The sequence below is a fragment of the Carcharhinus amblyrhynchos genome, chromosome 12 (assembly GCF_965287045.1).
Source record: "Carcharhinus amblyrhynchos chromosome 12, sCarAmb.v2.hapA, whole genome shotgun sequence".
NCBI lineage: Eukaryota > Metazoa > Chordata > Chondrichthyes > Carcharhiniformes > Carcharhinidae > Carcharhinus > Carcharhinus amblyrhynchos.
Window position 1 is genome coordinate 44,963,590 of NC_137335.1, and position 22,622 is coordinate 44,986,211.

Consider the following 22,622-nt stretch of genomic DNA (forward strand, 5'->3'; position numbering starts at 1 on the left):
TTTCTAGTTTAATAATATCCTTTCTATAATAGGGTGACCAGAACTGCACACAGTATTCCAAGTGTGGCCTTTCCAACATCTTGTACAACTTCAACAAGATGTCCCAACTCCTGTATTCAGTGTTCTGACTGATGAAACCAAGCATGCCAAATGTCTTCTTCACCATCCTGTACACTCCACCTCTGACTCTACTTTCAAGAAGGTTTGAACCTGTACCCTAGATCTCTTTGTTCTATTACTCTCCCCAGTGCCCTGCCATTAACTGAATAAGTTCTGCCCTGATTCAGTCTACCAAAATGCATCACATTGCATTTATCTAAATGTAACTCCATCTGCCATTCATCAGCTCACTGGCCCAATTGACCAAGATCCCATTGCGATTCTAAATTGGCTTCTTCACTGTCCACTATGCCATCAATCTTGGTGTCATCTGCAATCTTACTAACCATGCCTACTAAATTCTCATCCAAATCATTAATATAAATGACAAATAACAGAGGACTCAGCAACGATCCCTGAGGCACTCCATTGGTCACAGGCGTCCAGTTTGAAAAACAACTCTGTACAACCACCCTCTGTCTTATGTCATCAAACCAGTATCCAATTTATATCCAACTGACTACCTTGCCCTGAATCCCGTGAGATTTAACTTTATGCAACAACGTACCTTTAGGTACCTTGTCATAGGCCTTGCTAAAGTCCATGTAGACAACATCAACTGCAGTGCTCTCATCTACCTTCTTGGGTATCCCTTCAAAAAACTGAATCAAATTTGTGAGACATGATATTCCACTCACAAAGCCGTGCTGACTGTCCTTAATCAGTCCTTGCATCTCTCAAAATACTTTCTAACAACCTACCCACCACAGATGTGAGGCTCACCAGTCTATAGTTTCCAGGCTTTTCCCTGCAGCCCTTCTTAAACAGAGGCACAACATTTTCCACTCTCCAACTTTCAGGCACCACACCTGTGATTATCGATGGTTCAGGTACCTCTGCTAGGGGACCTGCAATTTCCTCCCTAGCCTCCCACAATGTCCTGGGATACACTTCATCAGGTCCCAGGGACATACCTACCTTGATACGCTTTAAGACTTCCAACATGCTCTTCTCTGTTGTACGTACACTCCTCAAGGCATCACTATTTATTTCCTCAAATTCCCTAACACCCATGCTTTTCTAACAATGTTGTGGAGCTATTCTGCTTCCTGCGGCATAAAAAACCCTCTCATTTGGGGAAGTGTGAATGCAGTGAAGCCAAAGATCCTCACTCCGTAAATAATATGAGGCCAGAGTGGATTGCTGGAAAGGAAATTTAAGTTCACTTCTCTGCAAACTCTGATCATCAGGTACAAAGGTGAGAGGGTGGTTATTGCTCTCACTCAACGTTGTTTAATTCAAAAGCATTGAAGACCCAGAAGGATGAGGCTGCCTACTTGCATATCTCTCAGGAAGCAATTGTGCCTTGTCATGATAAATATTGTTGCCAGAGTGAGTAACTAACAAATCTTTGAGGTGTTCAGATTGCCAGTTTAAGAGTGAGAGCTAGAGCTAGTTTCAAAGCTGGGAGACAAAGTTAACCCTTTGAGACACCAAATCCCAAGAATGTCGAAGAATGTTTCAATTCAGTTCAAGTCTTAGCATTTTACAACTCACACAGGTAGGATGGTGATAAAAGCAAATTACTCTGGATGCTGGAATCCGAAACTAAAAGAGAAAATGCTGGAAAATCTCAGCAGGTCTGGCAGCATTTGTAAGGAGAGAAAAGAGCTGACAGTTCAAGTCCAGCTGACCCGTTGTCAAAGCTGGTGATAGCTGACACCACTTGCCCTGTTTGGTAGCATTTTTGAGTTACCCCGTCAGGATGCGAACCTTGTTGTCATGCATTCTCTCTGATACACTTTAGCACTATGCAAGTTCGGGACTTATGAGGCAGAATTCTGCCACCCACCCACTGACGGACAGAATGAGATGGTAAAATCACACAAGAGCCGAGAAATCAGGTTCATGCGCTCATACGAGAGCTGGATTTCGAGCGAGGTCAGTCTCTCGCCGTAAATAAAGTATTCAAATATAATTTAATGTTGATTTGCATGGCATTAGTAAGCCTGGTGCTCAATTGTTCGGACTTGCTTGCCTTTCTGGCCATGCTGGGAAGCGTTCTCTCCTGTGAGGAAAACATCTGCTCCCCATAAATGGGGAATAGTCATGTTGGGCTCATCAGTAGAATCAGAGGCCACTGAGGCCCACTCCTGGAGAGGCCAAGGGAAAGGGGAAATGCCCTTTCAGCACTTCCAGCCTGGCAGTGCCAGCCTGGCACCTTGATAATGCCCACCAGGCACTTTTGTACTGTCGGTGGGCAGAGCTGGGGGTGGGGCTTATAGAGGTGGGTCCGGTGTAGGGCCTGAATTGATGGTCCGATTGGGAGGAGGGAACCACTGCACATTCTGAATACGTCTGGACTACCACTCTGAAGGTGATCAGTATGGGGAGGGGAGGGGGGCCCACTCTGCATCACGATCATTGGGGAGGGTGGGTCGGAGGGGAAAGGGGAGGGGAGGGGTGCCCCACTCTGCATCGTGATCATTCTGGGCGGGGGGTGGTGGTTTACTAGAACTAATATATTGCCAATTTCTAGTAAGGTCCCCGTAATATCCAATGGCTTTAGCCACTGCTAGCTACAACATCAGTTATTGCATTATTATGATGAATCCACTGTCTCCATTCAGCCAACAATATGCAGCCACACCTGTCCTTCCATCAGTTAGCTCTTACTGCTTCATGTTATGCATCAGTTTCTCCTACAAGAGGGAGGGATATGTGTCAGTGAGTGTGATGTGGGTGTTGTGGTCATCATGATTGAAAAACTGACAAAGTTTACAAGCTGTAAGATGTGAATGCCAAGTTTCCAGTAATCCCTATCAATAGGTCACATCTTGCCCCTGCTCTACCATCTCCATTAAGAAATCCAGTGTAGTGTCAGAGAACTTTGGAGCACATCTTCTCCTCGACTGTAACTTGATTCATACTTCTTCCTGGTTAGGCTGTCACCTGCTTCAACCAGAGTCCATCTTCCATCACAGTTCTCACCTTTATCTTTGGGGGCTATCAGATTTTGCCTTCTCTATGCCTCAACAAGGTTCAGTGTATAATTAATTGTGGGAAGGGAGGTTGTTCCTGTTAATATTTTGGAGCAAAACTTTATTGTTGAAACAGAAGAAGAACACATTAATGTTTTCAATCCATTTCATCATTGTTCCTCTCTTAAACATAGCCTAAATAAACACACTATAATCACCTTATAGTAGAAAAAGTGACATATTATTAAGTATTACAATCAAGTTATGTATAATGCCTGTTAAATGAAATAACGCTACAAGTTTTATAACCCAGACAAATATTTGGATGAGGAATTTATTTGTTTGTTTGACCACATTTTGTTGTAATTTCAAAATTCATTGAACACAGCATTATTTTTTCAATCTTAAAATTAAAATTTGCTGAGTATAAGTTCTATTTGATTGTATCATGCATCAACAGCAATCTAAAATTGTCAAATAATGTTTCCAACAATTTGTTTAGGAAAATCATGTTCCATTAACTTTCATTAATAGTGAGGTAATTAAGTAGAAAAATGGATTGAATTGCACCAATATAGTTGATTGTGGCTTGAGTTGAGTCTTTATAGGTTAGCCTAAGTTTCTCCTATCAATAATTTAAGTTTGTGAGGCATACACCAGATATGGATTACATACAGAACAGAGAGTAGCATTGAAAACCAACAAATTATATTATTTGGTACTTAATAGCTCTCACTACATTTCACCACAAATAAACTAAAGGAACATTTTCAACAGATGAGTTGAACCATAGGACATATCAAAAAGAACACTATTAACCAGATAGTTGATGAAGATGTAACAGTTCATGTGTTGTATAAAATTGAAAGAAACTTTAACCATAAAAAGTGTGAAGAAAATTAAGCAGCTGCACTTTAACTCTAATGCTAGACTACAGTAGGATATTACTTTACCTTCATGGTATCTATTTGTTATATATCATTTTAAAATGTTGCCTTTACTTCTGCAACAAATTGAATTGAATTTGTGAAAAATGCACTGTAAAAATAGGATGCCAGATCTGTGCATTTACAATTATTCATCTAATATCTTGCAGTTGACACATAAAATGTTCAATCGACTGTATCCAAGATAAGGAAAACAAAGACCATTTAGTTAACTACCTATAAACCATGCTTTTAACATACGATTTAGTAATTAAATTTGAACTTAATGGTTGTCTAGGCTAAATAGAGGATTACATTTAAAAATAAGACAAATTTCTTAAATTTAAAGTTGTTAAGCTTAATATTGGAAGTGCTTGATAATAGTAATAAAAATCATGATGAGGGCATTACTGAGTGTTTTTGATTAGTGCGAAGTACAAACTTAAATACAGGCTTGTTATTAAGGCTGTACCTGTGCTGTTCATTAATGGTCTGTCATGTAAGAAACTAAATCGAACCTTTTTCCAGTAATGTATATTATAACACGGTATTGTGGTTCTGTGTAAACTTTGAAAATGATTCGGACAGTAAATGCTAAATTATTATGTTATGCATTTCAAAATTTGGGGTAAAATCTAGTTTTACATGTCTTTGTTTTGATTTTTTAATAAACTAATGCACGATTTGTAATTTTCATGAGTACGAAAGCGATTTTTAAATGCTTTAGACTCATAATTTTATGATGCTGTCAACTAAATTCAACCGGTTTTAAAGATTGATTAAAAATGAATTCAAATGGGAAATACGAGAGCAATAACCTTATGTCTATCATTACCAGCTTACTCCTTTTCTGTCAGCTTTTTAATTATTTATAGACTTCAGCCCATGGAGGAAGCTGCTGTTAACGAAGAATCATAATTTAGTAGATCTCGTTTAATCGCAAAAATACTTTCCCTTCATAAAATCAAATTTTTCACACCTTTGCCAAAATTTGAAGAGCACTGCTTCCCTGGCACTTATTCCCCTTGAATGTTGGTGATGGAACACTTGCATGTTGTGTTTTAATGCCTTGCATGATCAGATCATGCAGAGGCAAATTCCAGTCTGCATGCCGCTTAATGAGTCTTTTTCCTTTTTCTCCTTTCCTGTCTGTGCACACAGAAGACAACTATGTTGAAGGTGGGTGCTTCACACAATTTATTTTCTTAAACTCCTTTTACATGTGCTGGTAATGAGTAACATTGTAAATTAGAAACATTTTTCTTTTAAATTGTAGTTGGTTTTAGTTAATTTTATTCCAACAACTGCTTTACTGGTTAAAATGTAATGAATCTGTATGTTACCAAGCTAGCTGTGTCTAAAAGTTAAGCAAGGTAAACATCTTAAAATACAACAGATTAAAACATACATCATAAACTATGTATTGTCTGTCCAATGTGATTCGTAATTGACTGTGAGAATACTCTATGTTGTGAAAAATTTGTAACTTATGACTAAATGTGCATTTTGTTCAGATATTCACAAGGAAAGTATTTGCATGTAATAACCTTCTTGCATTTTACCTGTGCAGTTTTTTTTAAAAAAAACTAAGAGTTAACCAGCAGTTTAAATGTCAGTTCAGCATGTGAGCAGACATTATTTGCAAACAACTGTGTGTAGAAAAATTTCCCTTCATTTGAGAAAAAAGCAAAAACAAGGTAATATTTTCTACTAGAGTTTCTTTTAGAAACTCTTTTTTTGTCACCTTGTAACCGGATCTACAACCCTCATTCTGCCTACATATCTATTTACCTGCCATTTGAAAATTACTTGAATAGGAGGTTAAATAAAACAAATCGGACAAAGCAGTTTTTTTTGGTTAACATTCTATTAGAATCGTGGTAAACAAATGACGGATGTCTAAATTGACTGTGAGGAGAACTAAAGCTATTTATGTTTTCAGTATTGAGATCCATTAAAGGCAAAATAATAGAGGGGCCAAATTCTCTCAGGGTTCGCTGACATCCTAAATTTCTGCCAAAATGATAGTGATGAATTCAGCAAAGGGCCGAAGAATTGTGGAAAATAAAGATTTTGTTTAATCTCTTTAAAACACAATATAAATAACTGTTGTTCTGTTTTCCTCAGCTATAAAATAGAAAAATCATGCCACATTTATTTATTTAGTATCCTTATTATCTTCCAGTGGATCTAAGTGGCCAAATAAAGATGATTAAAATATTAGAAGAGATATAGCTCAATATTCATGATGAATCTTTCTAATAAAATTATCCAAAGTTAATGAAACTATATTGAACTAAAATGCATTTGCATTAAAAAGATTAACTATGCCATAATAACTTTGAGTATTTATGTTTGTAATCTCTATTAACATGATTCACCTTCCAGATATAATAGATTGCAAATGTTGACAACAACAACTTGTATTTATTAAGTGTCTGTAATAAAACATGTCAAGATGGCTCATAGGTGTGTAATAAAGCAAAATTTGACAATGAACCATACTAGGTAATATTAGACAAAAATTTGATCAAGAGGTAAGTTTTGAGGGCTGTCTTAAAGGATAGAAAAGATAGAGAGAGACTGGGATACTTAGGGAAACAATTCCAGAGCTTATAGCCTATGCAGCTCAAGACATGGCCGATAATACTAGAACAATCAAAATTGGGATGCTCAAAAGGACAGAATTAACAGAACTCAAATACATTGGAGGATTGTAGGGTTGGAAGTGTTAACAGAGATGGCAAGGCCATGAAGGGTTTTGAAAACAACAATGAGAATTTTAAAACTAAGGCATTGCTTAATTGTGAGCCTCTGTAATTAGTGAGTACAAAAGTGATGGGTGTACAGAACTTGGTGTGAGCAAGCACCTGGACAGCCAGGTTTTGGCTGACATCAACTTCATGGAGGGTAGAATGTAGGAGGATAATCAGAAATGCATTTGAATAATCAAGTCTAAAGTTAACAAAAGTATGAATGAGCTGCTTTGGAGCAGAACCAGGACGGAGGTGGAAATAGGTGGCCTTACGGAGTTGAGGAGGAACTTCTTCACTCAAAGGGTGGTGAATCTCTGGAATTCTCTGCCTGTTGAAGTGGTGGAGGCTACCTCGCTAAACATATTTAAATCACGGGTAGATAGGTTTTTGACAGACAAGGGAATTAAGGGTTATGGGGAGAAAGCGGGAAAGTGGAACTGATCCACTTCAGATCAGCCATGATCTTACTGAATGACAGGGCAGGCTTGAAGGGCTAGATGGCCTACTCCTGCTCCTATTTCTTATGTTCTTATGTTCTTATGTACTGTTGGCACAGATGTGTGATCAGAAACTCATCTTGGTCAACACAGCTGGACAACAAGGGAGGGGGATGATGTTGGGCAAGGTCAAGAAGGATGAGCAAGATGACTTGTCACAGACACTTAGGATGTCATTTCTTACCTCGATGGAAGTGGTTTTGGTACTATGGCAGGGACAAAAACCTGAATTGAAGTATTCAAACATGAGTTCCGGGGAAGATGAGCCCAATTTTGGGGACAACAACATATTCAAGGACTTTGAAGAGAATAGGGTGGTTGGAGGTGGGGCAATCAAGGTTGTTTTTTGGGTGGTGATGGTACATTTTAACAGAGGGGGGCAGTTGCTGAAGAGAGAGAAACATGAACAATTTCAGGTCTCAGTTCTGCCCAATTCATTCATTTCTCAGTTCTGCCCAATTCAGTTATCATAAGGCTTTAGAATTTTCCGTTTCAGCCCCAGCAGCATTAGACAAAACCTTTAAGCCTTACACTTTAACATCTTGTCCAGGAACCATGTGAGAAACATATAATTTATGGTTCTGGTGCTTAAATTTCACTCACAAAGCTATATTACATTAATTAACATCCCATTATTTTCTGCACAAAATAGTGAGTGAATTAATTAACTCTTTCTTACCAAAGAGTCAGATACAGGGGAGGAATTAAAAATTGTCTGTTGACTTATCATTAGCAGCACTTAAACATTAAAAATGAAAACAATTAATTGCTGGGATAATTGGCAAAAATTAATGTGAGAGATTGCAGTGACAATTCAGTTTGTCACAGGAATTATTCAGTGTCTGAGATTGGTATAAATTGATGAGATTAATTTGTGGGTAGACTTCTAAAATAGCTGGCAACTTTATGGCCTTAAATATCCAATCTGATTAAATTGATTAAGTTCTGTGTGCGTGTTCTTAGCAATGAGTCTAAAATGTATAAGACTTGGGACAAGGTTCCCTGGCCTCCCCTCAACAGTTTTCTCAGTGATGCGCCGTTTGTTGATGGTGGGATCCTCTGATCCCACTGCTGTCAATGGAAATTCCAATTAGAGCCACCCCATATCTCTGAAACCCACAGCAGTGGTGCACCACTGGCAGGACTAGAGAACCCCACTGACGTGAATGGCTAGAGAATTCTGACCTTAGCTGGATTTGATGAACCAGTTGTCCTGCCTTCCTTTGGGTGGATGATGTTAACCTTTTGAGAGGATGGAGTGGTGAACCTCAGTAGAGGTATTATCCATTCTTCCTGTAACCTCTGCTCATGGAAAAACTTAAGTTTTGTTTCTGTACTTCATCTTAATTTGATTAACATTAATAGTTTCCCTTGCAGCACTCAGTCTGTTGACTGATCGGCTGCATTTTACATATCCCTGCTGTGTGTGTTTTTAACAGGGTGGGGGCGGACGGACATAAAATAGGGTGTGTGTCCATCCTGCTATATTCCAGCTCACCCCAATAATACGAAATTGGTAGTCCATCCACTATAGTTGAATAAACAATCAAGGATCAATTAGGTATGTTACCAAGGTAATTTACCCCAGTAACATACTGTGCGTAACATTGACACGAGTGGTCAGGTGGGAGTGGGCAACCCAATGTTTTCTTAAATAAAAATTCTTCAAAGGGCAGGAAGGAAGAGGGGTTTCTGTCTTTGAGGGCTGCCCATAGAAACAGACCTCATTTCTTCCGACCCACCTGCTGCCTTAGACCAGCAAACCCCCTCCACATTCCCTCCCCAACCTACCCAAGCCCTCCTTGTCCAAGACCCCGGACTTACCTGTTTCTGCTACCGAAAACAGTGCCCTAAAAATTTTTGAAACTAATTGTTAACACTTTTCCAGCTCACCAACCTTCAAAATTGAAATGAAGTTGTTTGAAAATTCAGCTGCCTATGCTTTATACTGTCACTAAGTATTCGCCCCTAAAATCCACAGCCATTCAGATGCAATCACACCATAATTTTGGGAAGGGGTGGAACCAGTGCTCACTTCAAACTTGGCTGTCATTGTCAGAGGAAGGCAAAGCCAGGCATAGGGAATTTTTACGCTGTTAGGTCATTGGTGGAACACTGCTTACATTCTTGCCCCCAAATGACCCATAGTTGTAGGGAGCAGCTGGAAATAAACACTAAGATGATGAAAGAATGCTTTACAATTTAATTATTTCCTCCACTCTCATAATAGAAGTTGAGTGACACCTTCTCTGTATCCCCTTATAACCCTTTCTCGTTCAGCACTTCCTTGCTGCTTCCGAGACCATGTGGGCTAGGTTCACTTCAGCTTGTACATACACACGCACATATGAATTAGGAACAGGAGTAATTAATTTTATCCCTTGAGCCAGCTCTGCTATTCACTAATATCATGACTGATTTGATTGTAGCCTCAATTCCACATTCCCACCTATTCCCCCATTCTTGTTAGTTAACAATCTAATTACTTCTTTCATCTAGAAACAATGCATTAACTATATTAGCAGCCACTCCTCTTGGGACATGAGGATGAAATCAATCAGGACCTGAGGTTAGGTTGTCAGCATTTAGTTCTCATAATTTTCTTAGTGCCAAGTCCCAGGCATTGTAATTCTTGTAATTCAACAATCTATTTATTTCAAAGAACCTGCCTCCATTGCTGTCTGGAAAAGTGTTCCAAAGACTCATGACCCCCTGAGAGAAAAACAATCTTCTCATCTCTCGGAAATGGGAAACCTGTTATTTTTAAACTATGTTCCCGGGTTCTAGTCTCTGCCACAAGAGGTAACATGCTTTTACCATTCACACTGTCATGCCCCCTAAGGATCTTATATATTTCAATACGGTCAACTCTTATTCTTCTAAATTCTAATTAGATACAGGCCCAGATTGTCCTGTATTTCCTCATAAGATAACCCAACCCCAGTCCAAGGTATCAGTTGAGTGAACCTTCTCAGAACTGCTTCTAGCACATATATATCCTTCCTTAAATGAGAAAACCAAAAGTATGCACTGTACTCCTCATGCAGTCTCACCAATGCCTTGTACAATGGCAGCAAAACACCCCAACTTTTATATTCCATTCCCTCTATGGTAAATAACATATTCCACTTGCTGCAGTTGCATTAGAACGTTTTGTGATTTATAAATCAGAACACCCAGATCACTCTGCACCTCATAGTTCCACAATCTTTCTTTATTTTAAAAAATGGTGCTTTTCTACTCTTCTTGCCAAAGAGAACAAGTTCATATTTTCCCACATTGCACTCCACCAGCCAAATGTTTGCCCACTCATTTGGAGACTCCTAGGTTGGGATTTTTTGGTTATGCGCACACCAAGACCAGAAATTCCAGACCAAGGTCAATGGATCTTTAAGTGGCCTGCCAAATTATCTGTCCCACCCATTATGATTCCCGTGACTGGCAGGACAGGGAATTTCCGGCCTTAATGCACTCTTTGAAAGCTATTCTCCCACCTATCTTTGTGTTATCAACACATTTAGCAACCATACCTTCAGTCCCTTCACCCATATGATGGAGATAAATTGTAAATGGTTGGCCACAGCACTGATCACTGTGGCCTTCCACTCATCACATTTGTCAACCTGAAAATGACTCAGAGTAACTTCATTGCAGTATTCAACTTAAAAACTTATGCCCACTCTCTTTATCCAACCAATCCTCTATCTATATGATATATTACCCCATGCACATTTCACTCTTAATTTGCACAGTAACCTTTAATGTGGCATCTTGTCAAATGCCTTTTGGAAATTTAAGTCAGCGCACCCACAAGTTTCTTTGTATCCACATTGCTTGTTACTTCTTTAAAGAACTTTAGTCAAATATTATTTATTTTTCACAAACCACTTTAACTCAACCTGATTGCATTGTGATCTTCTAAACACTTTAATCTTAATAATAGATTCCAGCAATTTTCCTCTGGTAGATGTTAATCTAATTGGCCTCTAGTTTCCTGCCTTCTGTCTCCATGCTTTCTTGTGTAAAGGAGTCACATTTGTTATTTTTCAAGCTAATGGAACCTTTACAAAATCTAGAAACTTTTGGAAAATTAGAAACAGTGCATTAATTATATTAGCAGCCACTCCTTTTGGGACATGAGGATGAAATCAATCAGGACCTGAGGTTAGGTTGTCAGCATTTAGTCCTCATAATTTTCTGAGTACAGGAACTGTAATTGTCTAAAGTTTCTCCCTTTCTTTCAGCTCCTGATCGACAATTATTTCTGGGATATTAGTTATATCCCCTAGAGAGAAGACAAATACAAGGGGCGGAATTTTACCAGTTCACCCTGCCCATCAATGGGTGGAGCAACCTGTAAAATTGCACAGGAGCTGAGAAATCAGGATCACACTTGATTTCTCGGCTCTTGCAATCTTCCAGCGAGTCCAGCCTTTCGCCAGAAATGGGTGAGAGGCTGAATAAATTATTAAAATATACTTTAATGCTGCTTTACCTATGGTTACTGAGCCCGGCACTGAATCATTTGGGCTTGTCTTTGTGGCCTTGCTGGGAGATGTTCTCATTGACAAGGAAACCACCTGCGCCCCATGAATGGGGAAGAGTCATGTCGTCATCACCGGTAGAACTGGAGGCCATTGAAACTCACTGGGAGGCGAAGGGCAAAGTGGAGTGCCCCTTGGCCAGTGCCAACCTAGCAGTGCCAACTTGGCACATTGGCACTGCCAGCCTGGTACCTTGGCAAAGCTTACCAGGCACATCGGTATTGCCTACTGCAAAATGCCATGGGCAGGGCCTATGGGGGCCTGCTCTGTCTTCATACCCTCATAATTGTCCTTATTTAATTTTAATACACTGGTCTTCGATTGACTCCTCCTTCAAGCTGAATATGGAATTCAATCGTTTTATGATCACCGTCACCTTTCGTAAATCCTGTTTTATTGCACATTAAGAAGTCTCACAACACCAGGTTAAAGCCCAACAGGTTTATTTGGTAGTAAACGCCACTAGCTTTCGGGGTTTGCCAGGAGCGTATACGGGGTGTCAGGGAGGGGTAGTATCTCTGGTGGGGACCATGTTGCATCCTTTTCAGGGTGGTTCGTCCACCCTTTGTCCTCATCTGGCACTCAGCTCTCACCTGTGGCGACAGTGGCCACACCCCAGGCAATGGCTTTGACAAGCTGGTTAAACCAGGTGAGGGTAGCCGATGGGTCGCAACCCTCAGTGAGATAGGGAGATGTCTATCCCAGCATATGAAGACAGACTCCGGCGGATTGAGCGGACGAGTCCGATGGAAGGTCCAACGGTCAAGAAAGCAGTTTCTGCAAGAGTCGTGGAATGCGAAGAGCAGGACAAGACACAGAAGACGTCCTGGTCATCCACTGCACCTTGTCCCATCTCCAGCTGTCTTGATTCTTGTATTGCCACTGGATCTAGATGGGAATTGGAAAGAGTGAGTGAGGCTGACGCTGCGCAACTCTCCCTCACTTTAATCCAATTCAAGCACTAGTCTCGACAGAATTATCATTATCATCAACGTCCTGTTCAACCCTTGAAGTCCTGTAGTGATGGGCGAGTGACAAAGCAGCAGGTGCAGATATACTGGGAGTTGTAGTCATGGATCTGCACACAGGCGGCTCAGGTCTAATTGTTGTTTCCGCTGACTGAAGCAGCAGTGAAACTCAGCGTCTACCTGGGCAACAGAGCAGTCCTCTTCAGGAATAAACTGCTCACCTCCGTAGAATGAGGAAGGGGCTAGAAAAGGTGCCCTAAACATTGCCTGCTTCACTACATCCTGGCCAGTTTACCACAGCTGGTGGTGATCCCATCTTGCGGTTGAATAAACAAAACACAAAGTGACACCGCTCACCATTGGCACTTGGAACACGCGCATGCTTTTGGACAACCCGACGGCAGACAGACCAAAGAGAAGAACAGCCTTAGTTGCCAGAGAGCTTGCAAGATACAACATTGACATTGCAGCCCTCAGTGAAACTCATCTTGCCAACGTAGGGTCAGTTGACTGAAATTGGAGGTGGATATACTTTTCTCTGGAGCGGTCGCGGCAGTGATGAGCATCGTGATGCTGGAGTTGGATTCGCCATCAGGACTCACCTTGTTCGGAAACTTGCTAGTCTGCCCAAGGGTATGAACGACCGGTTTATGATATTACAGCTTACACTACAGAACAGAAGTCAAGCCACCCTGATCAGTGCCTATGCCCCCACAATGAACAATCTGGATGAGATGAAAGACAAGTTCTATGAAGAACTAGACACCCTACTATCAGCAGTACCCACAAGCTGATCTTGCTTGGTGATTTCAATGTAAGAGTAGGGTGTGACTCCGCAATCTGGCAGGGAGTCATTGGGAGGCATGGAGTGGGCAAGTGTAACAGTAAAGGCCTACTCTTAATGCAGACCTGTGCAGCACACAACCTCCTCATCACTAACGCAACCTTCCGTCTGCCTACCCATAACAAGAGCTCTTGGATGCACTCCCGCATCAAGTATTGGCATCTTATCGACTATGTCATTATCAGGAGAAAATACAGGCAGGATGTCAGAGTGACCAAGGCCATGTGTAGTGCTGACTGCTGGACAGATCACAGACTCATTGTCTCCAAAATGAGGCTCCGCATCAGACCTAATAGGCGACCACAAGGAAGCAAGATTATGAAAATGCGGCCAAGGTAAAGAACCCCAAGATAGCTTCAGCACTGGTGAAGATTTAAAAATCAAGCTTGCTGACCTACACCTTGCAGGCAGCGCTGAGGATGATTGGGAATGCTTCAGGGATGCTGTCCATACATCTACACTGAAGATGCTCAGGCCCTCCACCCGCAAGCAGCATGACTGGTTTGATGAGAATGATGAGGAGATACAGGCTCTACTTGTTGAAAAGCACCATCTTCATCGGGCCTGTCAGAATGACCCATCATCAGCTGCCAAGAAAAATGGTCTTACCAGTGCTCGCAGGACAATCCAGAATAAACTGTGTAAAATGCAGGATACCTGGCTCAGCGCCAAGGCAGATGAAATACAGGGATATGCTGACAGGAACGACTTGAAACAGTTCTATGAAGCCCTCAACACTCTCTACAGACCTCAATCTCCAGGGAGTTCCCCCCCCGTCCCCGAGAACAGATGGTACAACTCTCATTACAGAGAGGGCTCAGATCCTGTAGAGATGGGCTGAACACTTTGAAGCCGTCCTTAACCGACCGTCATCTGTTAACGATGAGGCAATAGACAGGATTCCCCAGGTCAATATCAACAACGCCATGGATGACCCACCGGTAGTAGCCAAAGTCACAAAAGCTGTCAGCCAGCTATTCAGCTATTCAAAGCCTCAGGGGCAGATGCCATACCTGCAGAGATCTTCAAAGCTGCTGGTCCTGTACTTATCGAGAAGCTTACTGAGTTGTTCCAGTCCTTTTGGAAGCAAGGATCCATTCCTCAGGAACTTAAAGATGCTTCCATTGTACACCTCTACAAGAGGAAGGGCAATTGGCAAGTATGCGACAACCACCGAGGGATCTCGCTGCTCCTCATCACAGGAAGAACCCTTGCAAGAGTCCTGTAAAATCGTCTGGTCACTCATCTGGAGCTGAGCCTGCTTCCAGAGTCACAGTGTGGCTTCTGCAAAAGTCATGGGACTGTTGACATGATTTTTGCTGTGTGCCAACTTCAGGAGAAGTATCAGGAACAGAATCGTGAGCTCTACACAACCTTTGTTGACCTCACGAAAGCCTTCGACACTGTAAGCCAACAAGGCCTGCGGAGGATCATGTCAAAGTTCAGCTGCCCCCCCCCCCAATTCATTCAGATGGTATGGCAGTTCCATGATGGCATGATGGCCAGAATACTGGATGGCAGAGAATCCTCTTAGGCATTCCCAGTCACCAATGGCGTCAAACAGGGCTGTGTGCTCGCACCCACACTGTTCAGCATAATGTTTACTACCATGCTGAATGATGCCTTCCAGGACAGTGTTGCTGGAATCAGCCTCAAGTACAGAGTGGATGGGAAGCTCTTCAACCTGAGGAGACTTCAAGCTATTACCAAAGTGAACGAGACTGTTCTGGGAGACTTCCTCTTTGCCGATAACTGTGCCCTGTACACTGGCTCAGAGCTAGAGATGCAAGTGAGTATGGACAAATTTCCACGGCTTGTGACAACTTTGGACTCACCATCAACATTAAAAAGACTGAAGTTATGCCCCAGCCTGCTCCTTGTGCACCGTATACAGAACCCATAATCACAATCAAAGGGCAGAAACTACAGGCAGTGGACCAGTTCACTTATCTTGGCAGCACCCCCAAAGGCAAGTTCTGCTTTCGGTAGACTGTGCTCCACTGTATGGGAATGTCGAGGAATTAGCCCAACAATAGCAAAGGCAAGTTCTGCTTTCGGTAGACTGTGCTCCACTGTATGGGAATGTCGAGGAATTAGCCCAACAACAAAACTGAAGGTCTACAGCGCCGGTGTACTCACTACCCCCCTGTATGCTTGTGAAGCGTGGACTGTATATCGAAGGCATGCAAGACAGCACAATCATTTCCACATGACTTGTCTTCGCAGAATATTACGCATCAGATGGCAAGACAAAGTACCAGACACTGAAGTTCTCTCTAGAGCAAGTCTACTATCAGTCCACACACTGCTGATGAGAGCGCAGACCCGGTGGGCCATCCGTATGCCAGACATGACTTTTCGGGGAACTCTCTGCTGGAAGACGCTGGCATGGAGGGCAGAAGAAACATTTCAAAGACACACTCAAGGCCTCCCTGAATTCGCTTGACATAGACACGACCACTTGGGAAACGCTGGCACAAAACCGCCCTATCTGGCGCTGCCTCATCCACAAAGGCTGTCAAGCTTACGAAGCAAGGTGTATTGCTGAAGCACAACATAAGCGCAAGCCCAGAGCCACCAGTGCAACAACTACAGTGCCTACACAAGTCTGTCTAATATGTGCAAAGACATTCCGTGTCTGAATTGGCCCGATCTGTCATCTTCGGACACACCGCATCCAGCCTCAAAATGACCAATGGTGTCGAGGTCCTCATCGATGACAATGGATGAACAACTATGTAGGTAGTGGCCATAATTCTATTAATTTCAAGATAACTATGGAGAATGATAGACTTGGCCCAAAAGTTAAAATTCTAAGTTGGGGCAAGGCCAATTGTGATGGTATCAGACATGAACTTTTAAAAGTTAATTGGGGGAGTCTGTGGGAAGGCAAAGGGACATCTGGTAAGTGGCAGGCTTTCAAAACTGTGTTAGTCAGGATTCAGGGTAAACACATTCCTCTTAGAGTGAAGGGCTAGCCTGGCAGAAGTAGGGGCCCCTGGATGACTTGGGATATTGAGGCCCTAGTCAAGAAGAAGAAAGAGGCACATGACATGCATAGGCAGCTGGGATCAAGTGAATCCCTTGAGGAGTATAGGGGGTGTAGGAGTAGACTTAAGAGAAAATAAAGGGACACGAGATTGTTTTGGCAGATAAGGCAAAGGAGAATCCAAAGAGCTTCTATGTGTACATAAAGGGTAAAAGAGTAACAAGGGAGAGAGTAGGGCCTATTAAGGATCAATAAGGTCATCTGTGCACAGATCCACAAGAGATGGGAGAGATCCTAAATGAATATTTCTCATCAGTATTTATTATTGAGAAAAGCATGGATGTTAGGGAACTTGGGGAAATAAATAATGATGTCTTGAGGAGTGTACATATTACAAAGAAGGAGGTGCTGGCAGTCTTAAAGCGCATCAAGATAGTTATATCCCCAGGACCTGATGAAGCGTATCCCAGGACATTGTGGGAGGCTAGGGAGGAAATTGCGGGTCCCCTAGCCAAAATATTTGAATCATCGATAGTCACACGTGAGGTGCCTGAAGATTAGAGATTGGCAAATGTTGTGCCTTTGTTTAAAAAGGGATGCAGGGAAAAGCCCAGGAACTACAGGCCAGTGAGCCTCACACTGTGGTGGGTAAGTTGTCAGAAGGGATTTTGAGAGATAGGATCTACAGGTATTTAAAGATGCAAGGACTGATTAGGGACAGTCAGCATGGCTTTGTGAGTGGAAAATCATGTCTTACAAATTTGATTGAGTTTTTTGAAGGGGCAACCAAGAAGATAGATGAGGGCAGTGCAGTTCATGTTATCTACATGGACTTTAGCAAGGCCTTTGACAAGGTACCACATGATGAATTGTTGCATAGGTTAAATCTCACAGGATCCAGGGTGAGAAATCTAAATGGATACAAAATTGGCTTCTTGACAGAAGGAGGTGGTTGTTGAGAGTTGTTTTTCAAACTGGAGGTCTGTGAACATTGGTATGCCTCAGGGATCAATGTTGGGTCCACTGTTATTTGTCATTTATATGAATGACTTGGATGAAAATATAGGAAGCATGGTTAGTAATTTTGCAGTAGACACCAAGATTGGTGGCATAGTGGACAGTGAAGAAAGTTAACTCCGATTGCAGTGGGACCTTGATCAATTGGGCCAGTGGGCTGATGAATGGCAGATGGAGTTTAATTTAGACAAATACGAGGTGATGCATTTTCGTAGATTGAACCAGGGCAGGACTTACTCAGTTAATGGTAGGGCGTTGGGGAGAGTTACAGAACAAAGAGATCTATGGGTACATGTTCAAAGCTCCTTGAAAGTGGAGTCACAGTTGGACAAAGTGGTGAAGAAGGCACTTGGCATGCTTTGTTTCATTCAGGAATACATAAGAACATAAGAACATAAGAAATAGGAGCAGGAGTGGGCCATCCAGCCCCTCGAGCCTGCCCCACCATTCAATAGGATCATGGCTGATCTGAAGTGGATCAGTTCCACTTTCCTGCTTTCTCCCCATAACCCTTAATTCTCCTGTCTGTTAGAAACCTATCTACCAGTGACTTAAATATATTCAGCGAGGTAGCCTCCGCCACTTCAATGGGCAGAGAATTCCAGAGATTCACCACCTTTTGAGTAAAGAAGTTCGTCCTCAACTCCGATCTAAACTGTCCCCCCCTTATCCTGAGGCTGTGTCCTCTAGTCCTGCTATCCTTTCTGAGCGGGAAGAATCTCCCTACCTCTACCCTATCCATCCACTTCATTATCTTATACGTCTCTATAAGATCCCCCCTCATCCTTCTAAACTCCAACGAGTACAGACCCAGTCTATTTAGTCTCTCTTCATAGTCTAACCCCCTCATCTCCGGTATCAGCCTAGTGAACCTTCTCTGCACTCCCTCCAAGGCCAATATATCCTTCCGCAAGTGCAGCGACCAAAACTGCACACAGTACTCCAGCTGCGACCTCACCAGTACCCCGTACAGTTGCAGCAAGACCTCCGTACTTTTATATTCTATCCCCCTAGCTATAAAGGCCAACATTCCATTCGCCTTCTTGATCACCTGCTGCACCTGCAGACTGGGTTTTTGCGATTCGTGCACAAGGACCCCCAGGTCCCTCTGCACCGTAGCATGTTGGAGCTTTTTGCCTTTTAAATAATAATCCCTCCTACTATTATTTCTGCCAAAGTGGATAACTTCACACTTGCTAACATTATACTCCATCTGCCAGGTCCTCGCCCACTCGCTCAGTCTATCCAGATCTCTCTGCAGACTTTCCACACCCTCCACGCAATTTGCTTTTCCACTCATCTTCGTGTCATCAGCAAATTTCGTCACCCTACACTCAGCCCCCTCCTCCAGATCATCTATATAAATGGTAAACAGTTGAGACCCCAGCACCAATCCCTGCAGCACTCCACTAGTCACCAACTGCCAACCAGAATAGCACCCATTGATACCAACTCTCTGCTTCCTATTGGACAGCCAATCCTCTATCCACGCTAACACCTTATCCCCAACTCCGTGCACTGTAACCTTCTGTAGCAACCTTTTGTGAGGCACTTTATCAAATGCCTTGAACACGCCTGTATGCAATTCAGAACATTGAATGCAGGAGTTGGGACATCTTGTTGAAGTTGTACAAGACATTGGTAAGGCCACACTTGGAATACTGTGTGCAGTTCTGATCACCCTATTATAGAAAAGATATTATTAAACTAGAAAGTGTGCAGAGAGGATTTACCAGGATGCTTCTGGGACTTGATGGTTTGAGTTATAATGACAGGCAGGAAAGACTGGGACTTTTTTCTGTGGAGCGTAGGAGGCTGAGGGGTGACCTTATAGAGGTCTGTAAAATAATGAGGGGCATAGATCAGGTAGTTAGTCAGTATATTTTCTCAAGGTTGGTTATCTAAAACTAGAGGGCATAGGTTTAAGGTGAGAGGGGAGAGATACAAAAGTGTCCAGAGGTGCAATTTTTTCACACAGAGGGTGGTGAGTGTCTGAAACAAGCTGCCAGAGGTAGTAGTAGAGGCGGGTACAATTTTGTCTTTTAAAAAGCATTTAGATAGTTACATGGATAAAATAGATACAGAGGGATATGGGCCAAGTGCGGGCAATTGGCATTAGCTTAGGGTTTTAAAAAAAAGGTCAGCATGGACAAGTTGGGTTGAAGGGCCTGTTTCCATGCTCTAAACCTCTACGACTCTATGAAATTAAAATCACTAATGATTTCTCACAAGCCCCATTATTTTATTCTGAGTGCCTCATCTGATAGTGTGGTTACTGTTAGGGACCTATAAACAATTCCCACAAGTGACAGCTTATTCCTCATCTCTAACCAAATGGATTTTACACCTTGATCTCCAGAACGAAGGTAATCTCTATTATACCAAAATTGTGTTTAATGAACAGAGGTACCCCTCCATCTTCTCCTTGCTTCTTGTCCTTTTGAAACATCATACATCCTTGAATTTTCAGGCCTCAGTCTTTGTCATCCTGCAACCATGTCTCTGTCATGGCAATCAGATCATACATATTTATTTAATTGTGGTGACAATTAATCTGCTTTGTTACAAATGCTATGTGCATTCAGATAAAAAAAAGTCTTAAACTTTTTGATCATTCTTAATAGCAGGAGCCCCTGGCCGGTGGTGGCAGGGTGGGACGAGTTGCGTAGAATGGGAAATCCCGTTGACAGTGGTCGAAACAATATATCCTGCCGCCAGTCAGTGATTGGCTGCCTCCATCATTGCAAAATGTACTGGGGAGGGCGGGGAGGGTGCAGAAAATCCCATTCAAAGACTTCAGTTCTGTTATTTTACAATTTTTGTAACCTCAGGTCTTATCTGCTATGCATTCTTAGATCTGTGCATCCTATCCCTTCCTGTGGGCATCTATGTCTTATAATTGCAGAAAATCAGTTGGGCCAGCTGTGGTTGTCAACAGACATATCCTTACACTTATACCAGGGTGTGCTTCATTGTAAATTTTTTGCCATGCCAAACACTAAATTTTAAGACTTCAGAATGAACAAAACTGACATAAGTCACTAAATTATTTGAGAAATAAGAGTTTAAACTTAATATAATATGCAATTCCTGTTGCAAATAAGGGTCATGACTCTATAGAGTGCTAAAATATTCATAGTTTTTTCAGAATCCCTCTCATTAAATGCAGAAGCACAGTGAAGTGCTAGACTTAATAGGCTGGACTTTACAGTCCCTTGCCAGGATGGTACATGAAATCCAGGTGGCTTTCCCACTGCCTACCCATCTTGCCCCAACCTGTCAGAAATATTATTGGGATGCAGGGGAAGGTGCCAGATGGCCCCCCTGTTCTTGAACCTGTTGATATCCTTAAGTGGCCAATAAATGGCAACTTAAAGACTTCAATCCACCATAGCTATTATTTTACTCATTGTGCGTGAAGCCAAGCAGTTGTTGTTGAGTATGTTTGGGGGAGGAGGGGGAAATCCTTTTTGGGCTCACTGGTCCCAGTGGAGGCAAACCCAAAGATCGTTTTCCACCCTATAACTCTGCAACTGGCACGCTGAATCCAGTCATCTATCCCTTCCCAATTTCCATTTTGGAGGCTGATGAGGGTGCTGGTTCCTCAAGGGAGTGCAGTCAGAGGTAAGTAAGATTCTGGCACAAACAGCCTGACTGTACAAGAAGTGAGGAAGAAGGAAGGAAAAGCAATAGTGATAGGAGGTTGATTAGTTAGGGGAACAGGCAAGCGTTTCTGTGGCTGCAGAGGTGACTCCACAATAGTGTGTTACCTCCCTCGAGCCAGGATCAGGAAATGTACTGAATGGGTGCATAGCATCCAAACGGTTAGGGTGATAAGTCAGAGGCCATGGTACACATTATTACCAGCAATAGAATGAAGAATGAGGTCTTGCATCAAGAATTCAGCGTGCTAGGCAGCAGACCATAAAGCAGGATCTCAAAGATGGTAATCTCTGGATTATTCCCAGTGTCACATGCTAGTAAATACAGAAATAGGAGAATAGGACGATGAATGTATGGCTCAAGAATTGGTGCAGGAGGGACGATTTTAGATTCCTAGATTACTTGTACCATTCCTGGGGAAGATGGGACGTATATAAATGGGATGATCTGCACCTGGATCAGAATGGGTCCAACAATCTTATGGATGGTTTTGATAGTGCTGCTGGGGGAAGTTTAAATTAGTTTGTCAGAGGGAGGATACAGAGAGTATCAGTACAATACGGACATAGCATTCCATAGTAAAGGAATCAAGATGGAGAGAGTTCAGTCATATTGAGTTCCAAGGAAGAAGAGTCTGGATGGGCTCTACTTTAATGCTAAGAATATTATGGGTAAAACTGATGAGCATGGAATTGTGATATTGTTGCCATCATGGAGATTTAGTTGAAGGAGGGGCAAGGCTGACTGTCAATGTTCCGGGTATAGGATCTTCAGATGAGACAGGGGAGGGTTTAAAAGAGGAGGTGGTGTTGCATTACAAATTAAGGAGTCAGTAGGTCCTGCGGCTATTGGCCTACCAAACCCCTCCATCCCCTGTGGCCAGCCCAGGTCTCCACCCACTGCCCCTGTCATGGCCATCCCCGATCTCCCCCAACCATGGCAAGCCCTGACCACCCTGCCCCCCCAGTGGCTAGCCCTGACAACCCCCCCATGGCCTGTCCCTATTGTCTCATTTCCCTCCACATACCGATCAGCCCCCAGTAGGGCCCACTCCTCCAGCAGACACCACAGCCTCTGCCTCTGCCCTCCTGTCACTGCCTAATGCCCCCTTGGCAGTACCTCATACCCAGTGGTCTGTGCCAGGGTGCCAGCCTAGTATTGCCAGGCTGGCACTGCCCAAAGGAAAGCCTCCCTGCCCCTGACCCCCCGGGGTGCCTCCATGATCCCACGAATGGGGTGAGCATGCCAGGTCCCCATTTGTGGGGAGCAGTTGTAAGTCCTGCCGATGGGAATGTCTTCTGGTGCAGGGCGACACTAACAGGCCTGCAGACTACCATA

The 22,622-nt window shown here is 42.7% G+C and overlaps 1 protein-coding gene across 1 annotated transcript in view; it reads left to right on the plus strand.

The window, feature by feature from the left end:
• nrxn1a (neurexin 1a) overlaps nucleotides 1-22,622 on the plus strand; it is a 1,747,513-nt gene that overhangs the window by 140,435 nt on the left and 1,584,456 nt on the right. Inside the window, exon 3 of the mRNA XM_080200471.1 lies at nucleotides 5,168-5,185. Coding sequence (XP_080056597.1) covers nucleotides 5,168-5,185 — 18 coding nt within the window. The remainder of the gene's footprint in view (nucleotides 1-5,167; nucleotides 5,186-22,622) is intronic.